This window comes from Leuresthes tenuis, unplaced genomic scaffold (assembly GCF_036924035.1).
Source record: "Leuresthes tenuis unplaced genomic scaffold, fLeuTen1.0.hap1 SCAF_4, whole genome shotgun sequence".
NCBI lineage: Eukaryota > Metazoa > Chordata > Actinopteri > Atheriniformes > Atherinopsidae > Leuresthes > Leuresthes tenuis.
Window position 1 is genome coordinate 10,557,216 of NW_027325358.1, and position 16,227 is coordinate 10,573,442.

General features: G+C 38.0%; 1 protein-coding gene across 11 annotated transcripts in view; it reads right to left on the minus strand.

Annotated features, from left to right (window-relative positions):
* The window catches only part of micu3a (mitochondrial calcium uptake family, member 3a), a 43,190-nt gene that overhangs the window by 8,154 nt on the left and 18,809 nt on the right, over window positions 1–16,227 (minus strand). For 7 of the 11 annotated variants that reach the window (XR_011915362.1, XR_011915363.1, XM_072384541.1 and 4 more), the window contains 7 exons: window positions 14,801–14,832; window positions 12,998–13,076; window positions 8,924–8,971; window positions 7,291–7,373; window positions 5,960–6,031; window positions 4,727–4,768; window positions 2,061–2,156 (listed from right to left, as the gene is read on the minus strand). Coding sequence is in view for 7 of the 11 variants with exons in the window: in XM_072384541.1 (XP_072240642.1) it covers window positions 2,061–2,156; window positions 4,727–4,768; window positions 5,960–6,031; window positions 7,291–7,373; window positions 8,924–8,971; window positions 12,998–13,076; window positions 14,801–14,832 (452 nt within the window). In the remaining 4 variants the exon portion in view is untranslated. The remainder of the gene's footprint in view (window positions 1–2,060; window positions 2,157–4,726; window positions 4,769–5,959; window positions 6,032–7,290; window positions 7,374–8,923; window positions 8,972–12,997; window positions 13,077–14,800; window positions 14,833–16,227) is intronic. The other 4 variants (XR_011915364.1, XM_072384539.1, XR_011915365.1 and 1 more) reach the window with 2 other exon arrangements.

Here is a 16,227-nt window from a genome sequence, read left to right on the forward strand (position 1 = left end):
TCACCTCTCTGCTTTCTTCTCCTGCCCCTGCTCTGACTACTCTGATTTCCTTTCTCCTCACACTACCCGTCAGGACCTCCTTCACCTGACAAACATAGAAGGGATTTGCTTTTTCTTATCCTCCCTCCCTCTCTGCCTGTCAGTCAGTCCCTCCTTCTCCAGACAAAAGCAAAGAGGTATAATGGTGACTAATCTGTTGAGTAAACACATCTTTCTTTAAAAACAACCTGCTTCTTTCTTTTCCCCTAAATGTACCTCTTTTCTTCTCACCCACTTTGTTCCTCGAGATTTGTTCTGTCTGCTGACCTGTGTCATCTTCTTCTGGCCTCTCTCATCTGTTTGTTGACGCTCTGATTATATCTCGTCCTATTTTTTTCTCACCCTCAGGTTTTTCGCTTATCAGATCAGATTCTTATGGGTTTCTTGCAACCTTTTCATTTGTACCCATTTCTTGCTTTGTTTCACCATTTAAATTAATTCATTAATTAATTCAGTCATGTAATTTGTAATCCTTTGCAATTTGGATATCTTTCTTTGTTTTCCTGACAGCCCCTTCCCCTCTGTCTGATTTGTCTGTTCTGTCCATCCCGGCAGATGAAAGAGTGCTTGGTGTAAATACAAGTTCGGCCCCATTATGCTGCACTATCATTACCTCCAGCCTTAGCTTCCGCTGCTACCACAGCACCCAGCCTGTCATTAGTCAGCGAACCTGTTAGCTCTGTGTTAGCTGTTATTAATCATTACTAGTCACCATTTGTTGTCAGAGTTATGATTTGAGTTAAGTTAGGTTTTGAAGAACAACAGCTTTGCTAATCGTGTTAATGTTTTTTGATTTCTGTCCTGTTTGTCTCTTAGTTTTCCACAGATTTTATTCATCTTGAAAACATCTGCCCACCACTTTAGCTGAAATAGACTGTTTGCTAGTAGACTAGACTGACTGTAACCTTCCAATTCCAAGGGCCAGCTTTTTTCTAGCGCCACCATGAAGCATCCATTTAATTTATTTTAGTGAGACATCTCAGCCACACCTGAATCATCACAAAATCAACTGTAATAACTTCAGTTTTGTTCCTTTGGATTTAGTACCTGTAAACTTTGGAAAATACCTTCCAAATATCAACATGTTAGCATTATCCTCAGCTCTGATTCAGTGAGCTTTTCAGCTTTTTGTGTAAAACTAACATTTGAGATGTAAAATTTTTTAAGTTTTTACAAAATCTGCATGATTAAACATGAGGATGCAATGCTGTAATGTTTGGACACTTTGTATGTGCTCTGAAGTCAAATTTTTCATCTTTGTGCCAGTGGTATTCTATAATTCTAATCATTTTTGGTGTTACGTGAGAATGATCTGACACCAAAGCTACAAAACGCAGTACAGACACACATACAAAGCAGAATGAAGAGACCAGCTGATAGATAGCAGGTGAGAAATAGAGGAGGTCATTAAAAGACTGACATTATATTTTTTTTAAAATTCCAAAATTTGGAGTAGGCTTAGATTATTCAATAGTTTGTTGAAGAAAGGCGGAAATAATTTCCCACAAATTGAATGTAATTTAAGATAAACAGCATGTGTGTATTCACATGATTTCAGAGATTTTTGGAGCTCATCTAAACAGAAATGATTTCACACTAGACAAAGGAAAAGAGGAGTGAAATGATTATAGTTTGAACACTTTACTAAAAGACAGTAATTCATATAAACTGATATGATAAGTAAAGGTGCAAAGCATAATGATATGGGACAAAATGAGCAAATCTGGTGAGGATTAGGAGGTATGTCTGAACATTTAGGAAATGTTAGGACAGGAAAGAAAGGAGATGATGTGTGAGTCTATCATCAACGTCAAGCTGAGCCAGAATGACAAAGAAATAATGACAGACATATATATATATATGAGTGTATTACACTTGTTTCAGTTTTGATCAAGGACTTGAGTTATTTTAGACAAGTGCAAGGTACAAACATCACTCTGAACCTTTGATGAAGAACTAAAGGAAGAGAAAGAATGAAAGATGAAAAATGGAGGAATGAAGGGACAACTGGTTCTGTGTACCTCAGCCAGGTCAGAAAAGAGGACTTGAGTGGCGCTTCGCCTCAAAACGTCCCAGTAACTCCGCGCCACAAACTCCTGACTGTCTTTTTTTAGCACCTGTGGGAGTGGTCAAGCAGGGCCAGGGTCAGTTCATCCCAATTCAACCAAAGTAAAAGTTTATAAGGTTCACAATGTTATATTTCTGAATCTATATTCAAAGTGCAAATATCTTTATATACTTAAACGTTGTAACATACAAGAGCATTCATCAGTGATACATGTGTCTTTACATCATTCTTGTGATATCTGGCACTCACTCCTCTCACCAACATATAAAACCCCATTAATTCTGCTGAGTCAGAAAAAGAAAACAAATGGGGCTGGAAGCATTTTTCCACCGTTAAAACTGCTCGATACAGTTGTCATCCGATCAAAATTCCACTTATAATTTTTAGTTAGTTGCAAAAGTATCCCAAACACCAGCGACAAAACATATAAGCATCAAAGATGCTTTGAGAAAGGAAGAGTGACTCTACACATGAAAACTCGATTTACGTCATAGACAAATAAAAGGTTATCAGTCAATGAAACTGTTGTTGTTTTTTAAGGAATCTCTTAAACAAATATACATTTTCTTAACTGAGGAATTCCTCTGGTAAAGCTATACTATTACACCAGCTCTTACTTATAACAGGAGAAAACGGCTGCTTCTGTTAGAATGTATTCTGTTGGTATAAAAGCAAACCACAGCACTGAGCTCCTGACCACCCACCTTGCCTTTTCTCTCCAGGGAGAATGCAGTGGCAGCCATTTTAACATGACCCTGCACCGCTTTTAACTTCCCAGTGACAATGCAGCTATCCATCACAATGCTGACAGGACAGGGAGTGTGTGTGTGTGTGTGTTTGTGTGTGTGTGTGTGTGTGCGTGTGTGTGTGCGTGTGTTAAAAACAGAGAGCAAGAGAAACAAAGAAAGTGTATGAAATCTCTAGTCCAGAAGGAGACTTGTGGCTGGTAGCTTACAATTACTGGATTGCACACATCTTCCTAACATTTTCACGTGATCGTGAAATATTAATTCATATTAAAGGTGGAAAAGACCTTCTCTTTCTCTTTAAAATGTAACGATCAAGGATGTATTTGAAATTAAATATGAAAAATAAGTTATCTATCTCAATTCGGATGCCATAAATCAGACATTTGTAACTTTGTTTTTGTTATACTGCAAATATCTTCAGATATTAAAAACAAGTTTCTGTCTGTAGCTGAGGCTGATCCAATAAGAAAATCATATGCTCTCTAAGTATTAACAAATGGAACACTCACACATTTCCAAACAAACAGCACGAGTCCTAAAATGGTCTAAAATGGCCAGAGTCTGATTGTGTTTAAAGCTTCAGAGCATCTCAGGTCGTTCTAAATCACATCACTCTCTTTTTGTAAGAGTTCATCTCTGCTGACCCCTTAAATCTATTACTCTTTTTCTGCCATTCTTCTGTCCATTCATCCCACAGCCTCCACCGTCCTTCGATAAATCAATCGGCTGACCTGACAGATGGACACCCAATCTCAAATCTTTCTCTGTCGCTCTCTATTTACATTCATCCTTTCAAGGAGCCAACAGAGTATGTTTTCAGTGATCACAGAGGATCAGGTGGACTGTGTGAGGGTTAAGGCTTTTTGAAAGAGCAGGTCAGTGGACAACAGGGGCATTTAAACACTAATTTTGCTGACATCTATTCAACATAATCTAAATAATTTTTTCAATAAAATTTTGGGACTTTTTTAAATTCGTTTGACTGACATCGAAGGTCTTATTTTCTCTTTCATGGCTAAATTACTTTATAGTACTCTCACGCGTGTTCCAGCAGATATTCCTGTGAGATCAGGCACTGTTGAAAACTCATTCAAGTTCGTAAAACATGTCCAATATGATTGTAGTTATTTTATACTCCACCTACGAAGTCTCCCGCAGCTCATGCTTAATATCAGCTCTTACAATTTAGCTTGCAGCATGCCAAACTAATCAATAAACACTATAATGCAACTTTTTATTCATGTTTTATGACATAGACAGGTCAGAAAAGAAAGGCCTTTGGTGTGGACTTCTCTTTGCCTACCTTTTAAACGCATAAAAAAGATATTTAAAACTCTGATAGAAAAGGTGAAAATAAAAATAAAAAAGTCCCCTCCAAACTAGAGTCTCCATATGGAATAGACACACATATACACTTCATCAACTTGTGAACTTCAAAGGTCCAGTCACCCTGATCCTCTGGAATGTGTGAGGCACGTTGTCCCCCTCATAACTGATTGCTGGGTGTAATCTCATGTTTAGCAAACAGATAATAGAATTAGTCCTCTCAACTAACTCTTCTCAAGAAAGGGAATACTTGCTCAAGCTTAAAATAGTTAATTGAACACTATTCTAAAATGCTTAGAAACAAAAGCCACAAAGAAAATGTTCCATTAATATTCAGTTCAAAATATTCTGAAGTGTCTGTAAATACTTCTGGTTCATATAGTGGAGATACGGAATCTCAAATAGTCCTGATTCATAACCGAGTTAAACAGTAAATCACGCTGACACGCACATCCACTTTCCTGCTGCACATTCCACCATCTAATTCTTCATCTTTCTAAAGAACAGGAAAGGAAACTACGGTGTTACGGTTTTGGATACATACGCTGTTCATGGGGGCAACCTGATATCCATACAGCTGCATACTCTAACACACAGAGAGAGATACGAGGAAGAGAAAGAAGAGGTCAGAGCATGCAGTCAGAGAGGAGGAGGAAGAGGAGGAGAGAAGGTAAAAGACATGTTAGCACATGCAAGAAAAGAGGATGTGTCATGTACTACACATCTGCAATTACATTTTAGAAAGCACACTTTGCATTACAACACTGTGCACTGCACCTCACAGAGAGGATTTGTGAGATGGTGTATGTGAGGGAAACTAGCAATTTCAGCATTTTCCCAGATTTAACCTTTTTCAAGCCAAAGCCAAAACCTTTACCAGAATTGATCTCTAAGTGAAACATTTATCAAGATCCTTTCACTTTATGGTAGAATTAAACTACAAGGTTTTATAAGTTGCCACTGTGATGACTTTATAATGCTGACAGTTGAGAAAAAAAAGTTAGAAATCAGTCATCATCTTACTGCGGATGTTTAAAAAGTAAACCAAAACATCACATTTGTAAAACAGCAAAAACATATCAATGATAAGTTGATACTGATCCACCGCTAAAATACTGGTGGCTCTAATAAAAAAAAATGTCAGCTTGATGGATTATGAAGTGGCTGCACTTTAGCAGTCATCAAGCCTGAAAAGTAGATATATGAGCGACAGAAGCAGTGTAGTAAAGCAAGGTGAACAGTTGTTTCAAAACTTCAATCACAGAAGTGATCAGAAAGACATTTTACAGCTCATCGAACTTATCATGTACACAGTAGGGTTAACTGTCACAGTAATAACAGACGAGTTAGCACATAGTCAAAAACAAGCATGCACTCAAAACTAGTCACATGAAAGATTTAGTTAACTTTCATTCTTTCTTAGCCACGAATGAGTAGCAACTTGTGTCATCTTCAACACATCCACTTGCAGAGTTTGACTCAACACTTCGCTTTCAGATACTTTAAAAGGAAATGTTGAAGCATTTTGCATTCATGGATACAGTAAAATGATCATTTGGGGGGAAAAACCCTTTATAATAATGATTACTGTTAAAGTAACCTGAATGAAACCAGAACATTTAGGACATTTGTATCTCAAGTTAACCCGATCAGTGAAAGCAGCATCATTAAAGACCACATCTGTACAGACATGGCTGTTTCACTGTTGGTTGTGTGAAGGTATTATCAGTTTCAGTCTAAACAAAAGCACATACACCCTTGTAACCCACTTTCTTACCAACTGTGCTGACTTCTCAGCATCTCCCTTCCTTCCTTTCTTCTCATTTTTCTTCCGGAAGATCTCCTGAAGCTGAAATGAGACAAGGGATGAGGATTCATTAACAAACCCAAGTGCGGTTGGAACCTTAAATGCTCACATGTACAAACATTCTCTGAGTTCACAAGGTCATTCAAGCAGGTGGTCTTTCATGCAGGTCTGTGATGTGATTCGAATGACGGTCCTCTGGCAAGACGATAAAGAACGGTGGTTTTTTTAGTTTGACACAATGATTTATGCTCACAGATATCAAAGGGCAGATGAACACTGAATCTGACAGAAAGCTGCAGCTGCAAAGCAACCAGTATCAGGCAAGCGATGGTTGCTTGGTGGTTCATTTTCAGTGAACTGGTCATACAAAACATCAGCGGTTTTCATATTCTGTACATGTCACAATGTTTAACTTTACTTAGAGTACTAAATCAAACATGGCAACAAATTACAGTAATATTTGTTTGCAGTTTATCTAAATATAATATTTCCTTAATCTGACAATCACTGCCACTTGTTTGGAGAGCAGAGAAATCAGTGTCCATTACCAAAGACTCAATGTGGGAATTCTTTTTCTGTCCAACACCTGCCTGCCTCCCACAGGATCTAAAGCCATTACCACTCCCTCCTGCTGATGTGCCATCCCACTCCCACCCACCTCCACGCAGATTCTGATCCCTTCCTGCCTGCAGCAGTGTTTTTAGCTGAAAATCTGTCCTTCCCATTTCACAGAGAAAGTAGCACATGTAAAGCCCTCAAGAAATGCTACAATTACTCTGCTGTTTAACAAGAGGGAGCCATAATCAGACTTTCAGATGGTTTACGCATAGAAAAAACTAAAAGGAAAAAATATTCTGATAGAATATCAGACATTAGACACCACAACTTACTTGCATTCATTTCTAAAATATGGACAAGAAAAAGCACTAACATTTAAATGAAATTATCATAAAAATGCAAGACACATGCATGGATTAAGCCTTTAATATCAGCCCTTTTTATTTCCAAATTTCATTTATCAAAATGACCATATCCCTGATCATTATGATAATGATACTCCATATTAAGATTGTGGGATCTCAGATCTCTCAAACGTTTCACTGCCAAATATTGAATAAATTAAATTTTCAAATGGATGCTTTTGTCTTTTGTCCCATTATAATCACAGATACTCACCTCATACTGGCTCTTAATACATTTAATGTCCTAAACAACATGTCTGAGCTGTGATAGGAGCAGAGAAGGCTATTAATATTATTATGCAAATTCAGATGGTTCCTCTCTCAGTATCAGCAACTCACCACCAAGAACTCCCTCTTGTCCACCATCTGGTTGCCGTCCGCATCAAACATATTGAAAGCAATCTTAAAGCCAGCATGAGGCTCTGCAGAACAGATAGGAGAACACATAGGGTGTGAGTGTGTGCTTGTGTTTATTAAAGGCTATTTTAAAGCTATGAATAGCAAGAGATGAAGTGGCACATAGCATAGATAGGAGAGAAGGAATGAGACAACAAATCCATGTGGACTGTAAGCTACAATTAAAACTCTTGTAAGTGATCAATCACAAATGTTGATCTGCAAAATCGAATACAGCTTTGCATCATTTAACATTTATCTCTAAAATATTTAAAAAATAATGTCTTTTGTTGCATATTTCTCTTGCACTTGCTGTCAGCTTCTGACAAAATAGCAAGAAGTTGAGCTTTCTTTCCTCCCGACCCATCTAACACGCTATCTCATTAATCAACCACCTGCTTAATATTTAAGAGTTCCTCTTCATGCCACCAATGACGCTCTTGGCGTGGAAAAATATCATTTCAGGGTGTTGTGGAGTGGCTGGTACTGGGACATTAGCAACAAATTCATTGGCCCCTGTGGGGGCATAGCTGATGGTTAGGACACAGGTTTCCGGAGCAGAAGATTGCTCTGTAACAAGATGAGCTGTAGGAACTGTGTTTTCACTTTGGTTGTCCTCAGCGGCTCCATGCTAAACATCCTGGACAACAAGTGAGCTGAACAAATGAAAGAAATGAATGATCGGGCTTCTTTTATGGAAAATAATCACTATTTTCTGTGCTTGATAGCATATATTTGGGTATCACTACCAATTGAAATCACTAAAATTAGAAAGAAAAACAACCCTGACATTTTCTTTTTGGCTTCATGTGACTATGAAAATGTTATATTTAGTGAGCTGTTCAGATTGTGCTGGGATCACTTCTCAAAGTTATCCATCCTCCTCCTTCTGAATCTCCACTATTAACATCAAATCTCTTCATGAGTTTTAAGGTTCACTTAATGTACGAAAATATAGAGCTAATAATGCTCTACCAGTACTGTGTGTAATGTTTTACATCCCAACACGATATTTGACCTGTTGTAAGTTTGAAATTCAGATTTCTCTTTTGTCACCAAACGCACCATATGTCCAGTAACACCCATTTTGAAAACAAACACTGGAGAAATATATTTGCCATAAGAGCAACAGTTCTTAAAGCTTTAAACAAAATGCAGAGTAATGGAGCAACAGTGAAGTCAAGAGTTTGTGTGTGACGGAGGACTCATGACACAAGTTCAACATTTATTTTGACCTACATTTTATCGCATACAGATTATTTCCAGATAAATTGCCTTGTCAACTTAATTTAATCTGTAAATATATGTTCCTTTTTAAATTTCAGGTCAAAGAGTTGGGGCAGTAAAGCTTTTAATGTATCATTTTGTCACTTAACCCAAGAAGAAATGGACCACTCCAACACGCTCGCATCTTGTCAGGTTCTGACCACATTTTAAATTCCTTTCCAAAACTAACACTTTACCCTTGAAGTGAGAGCAAAATAGAACTAAAATAAATCGGGATCAGGATTGGATGAAAAAAAAGTGAAGCACAAGTTGAGTGAAAATAAGATGTGTTAAGACTGAACTGACTCACTTGTCAGGATGCAGAGCAGGAACAGGTACTCTGTGTATGAGATGATGCCTGGTGACGAGATCAAGACAGGGAGTTAAAAAAGGTCACATTCAAGACAGTCCTGCAGTGTTTACAGATGTTCAAAGCCCATGGGCCTCTTGAGCCGCACACACAGTCAAACACAATAACACACATAATCCTCCCTTTCATGAAGATAGCATCTTAAAATGTGTCTTCTCCAAGCTGAGCTGCCAACAGCCATTTGGCCACACACACCGTCTCTTTCTCTACACCAGAAGTGTCCAGAGTGAAGACACAGGTTTGTGTGTGTGTGAGTGTTTGGATAAGCAAGTGAAAAATGTTTCAGGAGGAGGTCCTTTCTTGCCTCTGGCACATTTAGAATCTTTGTCGCTCCATGTCAGCTTGCTGTCCTTTTTTCTTTTTTCACTTTCTGTCTGATAGCTTAGATAGTTCAGGGTGACTCGCTTGAGTGTTATGGAAGACTGCTCTCCCTTTGGTGTGTATGTATGCATGAGTGTGTGTGAAGGTGAACATGACACCAGTTCGAGCCACTGTGGGCCTTGTGTTTTGCTAATGCTTGACTGCTTTGTGTTGGGGAGCTGGTTTGGAACTGAATTCTCTTTTCCCAATGTAGCCTGAGCTCTGCAAAGACCAGAAAATACACTCTAAAGCTGCTCAGGTTTCTTCATACAGTCTGTGTTTACACTCCCATGCTTTCAGTGACATTTTAATGAATGTAAGGCGGGTGAATGTTGATTTTCAAGTGGTAGTTATCAAAGGGAAATAACAGAATGAAGAACATTAATTTACAATGTTGATTTTCTAATCTATAACTATCTAAAACCATTCCACTATCTCTGAGTTTTCATAGTTAAGCAGTTTTGTTTTTGTCAGACTTAAAGTGTGCTAATCAGTATCATCCACGATATGAACCAGAAGTTACACAGAGGACTTCAATGTCTGCATGTTTGCTGCCACTTGGGGGCAGGAAATACACCCTGAGGCTTGCTACTCTTGGTTGAATTAGAGTGATCTTTGTTGGTCCTTTAGCTTTGCTCTCTTGTGGACTGCTTTGTGTTGGAAACTGTCAACATAATGATGATTGCGCAGTGCAGCAATTGTCTGTTTGTCACCTGTGCTTCTTTGCTCTTTATCACTAACTTTCAATCAATCAGCATTAGACCTATGTCTGTCATCATCTCTGAGGGCTATGTGTTGTTAAGTTTTCAGAAGAATGCATGCTATCTTTTTCGCATGGGTTGAATACCCGAAATTCTTCACTCATGGGGTATGATCAATGTAGACAGATGCCTGCTTGCAACAATAAACTGCCCCAAGTAAGAAGTGGTGAAGGAAGGGCATCCGGCGTAAAACGTGCCAAATCGATGATGCGAGATCGACTCGCTGTGGCGACCCCTGATAAAAGGGAGAGGCCGAAAGAAGAAGAAGAAAAAGATTTGAGAAGTGTTGAGCTTCTTCTAATCGCCAGCATGGGGGATGCGAAATTAGCACATTTTACACTTTATGCATTACATCAGCAAAATTTTCCTATTAACTTTTTGTTCTGAGTAACTAGTTTGAAGTCTTTTTAAAAAAAAAAAAACTAAATAACTAAACAATTTAGAGTAAAATAAGACTATAAAGCTGAATATGCAATAGGCGTGTGTAGTTAGCATGTTTATCAGTTTAACAAAACTAAATGCAGATGGAAAAAATGGTAAACAACATACCTGAAAATGGTAATTCTGTAACCAGAGATATCTGGTAAATCTGATAGTCTAGAAAAAAATTCTGCATGTACTTCTCATAAATAGCTAAGCTCAGTTTTTTGTTTAATGGTGTATTACTTTTCAGGTCTATTTCAATACTAGATAATGACTTAGATAAGGATCTAAAAGAAGACAAGGGGAATTTTAAAACCTTCTCAAATCCCAAATAATAAGACATATGATCAAACCAAAAGACATTGGGTTATATATAACACTAAACCGCAAGTACATGTGAATTATTATCCAAAAATGGTAACAAATCATTATTCTCAGAGTAGACAAGAATGACATGTGTTAATGTGCATTAACATTTTTTTTTTTGCATTTTTGCAACATAACAACAAAATAGAGGAATGTTAACTGGTTTGGACGCACCAACATTTTGGCTTTTTCTTGGAATAAATATTACATTATTTAACAAAGGCATAAGTTAAAACTGAAACTACATTCAGACCACTGATATATCTGTCAGCTGACATGTGGATCTACTTTGTACTGGAAATATCTGTTATGGTACAGCCTTTTATAGTATCCATAATCATATCACTGTAAATGCACAGTTTCTGAAGCCAAGTAACAAAATAACTGTGTAAATTACAAACAAGCAGCAGATCCCAACAACACAAACACACGCAGAACAGTGAGCGGTGTTCGGGTAACACTCTGCATTCCTCTGTCTGAGACACAATTCTGTAACTGTCAAAAATCCAAAGGCATTCAAACGATTTCAACTGTCCTCGCTCATTATGGCATGAAGAAGCAAGCCAGTTCTGACACACACGGCTTACACACAAGACACTCTAGGAAAAGCACTAAATTATATATAGTTGAAGAAATATATATGTGTTTTAGAAGTAATACATAAGCATAAATACAAGTATCTGTTTCTGACAACTCAGTCATGTCCTTTACATAAATCTTTTAGAATCTATCCATTCTTGTATTTCTCTACATGCTTATGTTGCTTCTCTCTTTTTTAACTTCCTGACTCATTAAACTCTTCTTTTCCCTCTCCATCTCCCAGATAAAAAAAGAGGAAAGAAGGCAGTCCACCTGGATACTTGTCCCAACAGACTTATTCAAGTAGCATGGTGAACATACTTCTGTTAATATGAGAGAGGGGATGTATCACACATGGTGTGCTATATTTAGCATCTCCCAGTGTGTGTGTGTGTGCGTGCTGATCAGCGTAATTATCACTATGGGGACTCAGTCCCTGACTGTGTGATTCCTCAGTTACATATTGCTGAAGCAAATGTTTAATCAAGGTAAGCTCATCTCCTCTTTCTCTCTTCTAGAAGTATAAATTGGGATGGTTTTAAATAGGAGAGGAGGAGAGAGAGAGGAGAGAGAGAAGAGAGAAAAGAAGAGATTTTTTTTCAGCAGGTTGTTTGGCAGCAAGCAGGGACAGCATGACACCAATACCGGATTAGAGACACCCACAGTGACACAGATATTCACCAGCATTATTTAATAACAAATCAAAAGGTAGGCTGTGGTAGACGTGCACATAAGCACAGTACAGAAAAGCCAATAGTAGTCATGTAATAGTTCTGCAATAAACTTACTACTAAACTTTGTAGTTTTGTACACAAGCTGCAGTGAAATTATGCACATATTAAACTTATCTATAAAGCTGAAAGCTCCAAATCTTTTTCAGTCCAAATCCACTGAACTTGATACATATTTTCATCTAACTGGTACTTATTTACTCTGGAGAAAGAGAATACCATTTCAATGTTACAAAAATACGCGTTAAGGCCAAACATGATCTTTTCAGATCCTGACCAAGGAGTCGTGTTGGCTAAACCTAAAGACGAGGCGAGTCTTTAGGTGAGTAAAACAGCGAGTGAAACTGAAAGAAAAGACTGAAGTCAATGAAATCAATGACGCATTGTCATTCTCCTCCACCTCTCCTCCACCCCCCTTATTAGAACCTTGTTAATGAGAAACTTCACAAATACTTTTACTGTTGAAAATGCTCATATGAGTCATATTGCAGGATGTGAACACAGGACCTATGTGACTGTTAAGATTCGAGATGTGGTGTATCTCATTCTGCCTGTAGAAACACTCATCTAGTGGCTACTCCCATGAGTCATAATGTTGCTCTAGAATCAAACAGAAAACAGTGTTTATGAGTCTTTAAGCGTATGTGCATATGCTTTGGTGGATGCAAAAGTACTTTTTTTATATTTAGTACATGTGTTCTTGTTTTTTAGTGGTTCAGAGTTTTGAGGGTCACAACTCTGTTTTATGGTTGGTGTGTGAATGTTTGCATTTACGTGTGTGTGTGCTCTCTGACCTCGTTCTCTCAGGTTGCGGAACAGTTTAGAGGATCCTCTCCATACTGGGGGAGTGTCCGAGAGGATCTTCTCCAGCTCCTGAGACATATATGCAAAAAATTATGACAACACTAAAAACACAGACTTCCACCCTTCCAACTTCAGCTTCTACATAGAAACAGATAGAAAGCTAGAAAGACAGATCAGAATGCTAAGAAAAATGGAAAAATGTTATGTATTATTTTGACATTGCAACAATGTCGATTTTTGAACATTCAAGCACAGAAAATCTGAAATTTAAGAAAAGCAGTGACTAGGGTGAGTACACTGACTATAATCGATCAAGTTATATTTGAATTACCACCAAGTATAAGAAAACTTTAACAACAAACATAAGATTGAATGACAAACTCACTGTTACAATAGAAGCACAATGTGGAGATTTTGAGCACATGCGGTGCTATGAAGCAATATTTATGTGGGTTTTGATGGCTTCTGTATCTTGCTTAGATTGGTAAAAGTAATAAACTGGCACTGGAGCGAAGAACATGAGAGCTCATCCATCTAAATACGGAAAGCTACGAATGCAAATTTCAAAACTCTTTTCCAAAAATTGCTTTAGAAATGTTTTCTGAGGTGGGATATGCTGCTGGGAAATACAGAATGACTTGGGAAATACGGTGGAATACATTAAGGCAATCCTTCACAAGATTCCAAGTATTTCTAAATATGGGCTGTGTTTTTCCATCTTTTTGGGTCTAAATAATTAAAGTGGATGATATTTTTTTAGTTTGAACTGAACATGATCAACCCACAAACTGAACTTTCCAGAAAATCCACCTCAGCCTGACAGCAAAGTGTGGTGTGTAGATCGCAACTGCCACAGTGCATCTCTGTCTGTCAGTGGCTAATACAACCAGTCTGACAAGGAAGTACAAAATGACCTCTTGGGATTACATTTACATGTGTTCTTGCTAGATTTTGGAAAAATGACTATACTAGTTCCCTTCAATTTTAGTGCCAGTGATAACACTTTCATATATCATGAACAAATCTGGCCAAGATCAGTGCTACTGCAACAAAACTACCATGAGTATGACTAAAAGAAAGCACCTGACTTGTGCAGGAACAATGGATCCAGTATACACTATTTGGTCAAAAACAATATGTCACCACCTGGATTTACATATGCAAATGACCTGGGGTTGCTTCACTTGGTCTGCTCTAGTTTCAGAAACTTAATATGTCCTAAAAATTAAGTCAGCTGACTAAACAAATATACTGAATGACGTCAATACGAGATAACAATGCCAGGACTTATCTGGCTCAAACTCTGAAAGAGTGGTTCAGGAAGCATAACTTAACATATCATTTTCAAGCATAGACTGGCTACCTCAGAGCCTAGACCTTAACCCCACAGAAAATCTTTCCCATCATCAGTTATGGGGAAAAATAAGAGCAACTCCAGTTGTAAATAAATGTTAAAATATTTCATAAGCTTGACTTTTTTCCTGGACAGGCAGTGTATCCATGGTACCACTTTATTGTTTCCTGTCCTGTCTATAGGGAATTCCAGGCCTGGCAGTAGAGTGTTAAATCCCAACAGCAGATCAAAACTTGTCTGTTCTATACATTTACTAAAGAATACATCTAAAACATTTTGAATAATTCTACATATAAGACCTTTACTTAAAGCATAGTCAAACAATTGTATCTACTCTCTGCAGTGAATAAAAAGCCTGTAGCAGATGTAACATGCAACAGATGTCTGACTGCATCATGGAGGGAGCAGTAGAAAGAAGGATTTAAAGTGTGTCTCCCACCTGTTTGGTCAGGGACCTCCAGGGCTTCTTGTCTGCCAGGGATCAAGACAAAAGAGGAGAGAGAAAGAAGGGAAAGAGGAGAAGAGAGTTTGGGTGGGCTCAGTCAGATAGCATCTGTATGATTTAGAAATGGGTCTTAATGTGCCGAGTACAGTCACAACATACACACACACAAACATACACACACCGGCACACTCACTTTATATACACTCATCATCACAGGCCCATTTGTACTGTCTAAAGTGCACTGTGCTTGCCTTTGTAGTATGTGGAATGTCCCAGTAAAAGCACGTACTACTTTTGTTCTGTTTTATACAACAAAGTTCATCTAATTCAACTTCAAAGAGGGCATTAGAGGATGTCGGCTGCCGAGTGGGTACGAGCGGCTGTATCGTATGACAGCAAGCCAAGAGTAGATGTAAACACACACACATACAGGTGCACAGTTTGCATGCAATTCAATCTAATGCCCACTGAAAAAAAGAAACATCTTTTCTTTGTTTGTGGTAACCTCAATGTGTACTGACATTTTTAGACCAGTGGTCATACAGGAGTAATTTCAGTTTATTGCCGAGTTTAGATATTTACAGGATAAGAGAGGGTACATGAGAGCAAATGGAATGTGAGTCTGTGTGTGTCTGACTAACATTGAACTCAGACTAAACAATAGCTGTAAAGCCATCTGCTTTGAGGCTGGCTGGCTGGGGCTAATCTGTTACAACTGGCAGTAAGCTGACAGAAACTGCAGATATATGCTTAAACTCATCATTTTTAAGTGTTTCAAGACGTGGCAAAATAAAAAATCTCTCATAACAAACAGTGACCTCCACAACAAATGCAGATCAGAGATGAAGCTCAACAAACTTTCAACATTAATTTATTTGAAACAAGATTGTAATAAACTCCTTCAGTAAATAGATTTGTACTGTTGCTCAAAATGTGTTGTCGAAGTAATGAAATAACTCAAAGAAAAGAAAAAGAAAAAGAAATTTTCAGTGGGTTCACTGACCGATCTCATGAGAAAATATAAAGAAACTTAAATTTTGACGTCAGCAACAGACTGGACAAAGTTAGGAAACAGGTAAGGGTGTCAGCATTGGGTATAAAAGGAGTCAAACACTAAGTCTTTCCAAGCTCTATTGATGTGTGGGGACTTAGCAATTTCTGCTAACACTGTCAAGAGATTCAAAAATATTTTCAAAAATGTTTCTACTTTCCAAAATATTTAGAGAAAATTTAGAGGTTCTCGGGAAACAGTAAGTTGACCCCCAGAAAAGAAACTTCCGTTGGATGTGTGTGACCTTCAAACACTAGGCAGAACTGTAGGAGAAACTAACATCTGGATTAATGTAGCCACACGGGCACAGGCGTACGCTGAAACACATAGAAGTGTGACATAATGGTAAACACCTTTATGTGTGGTGCTG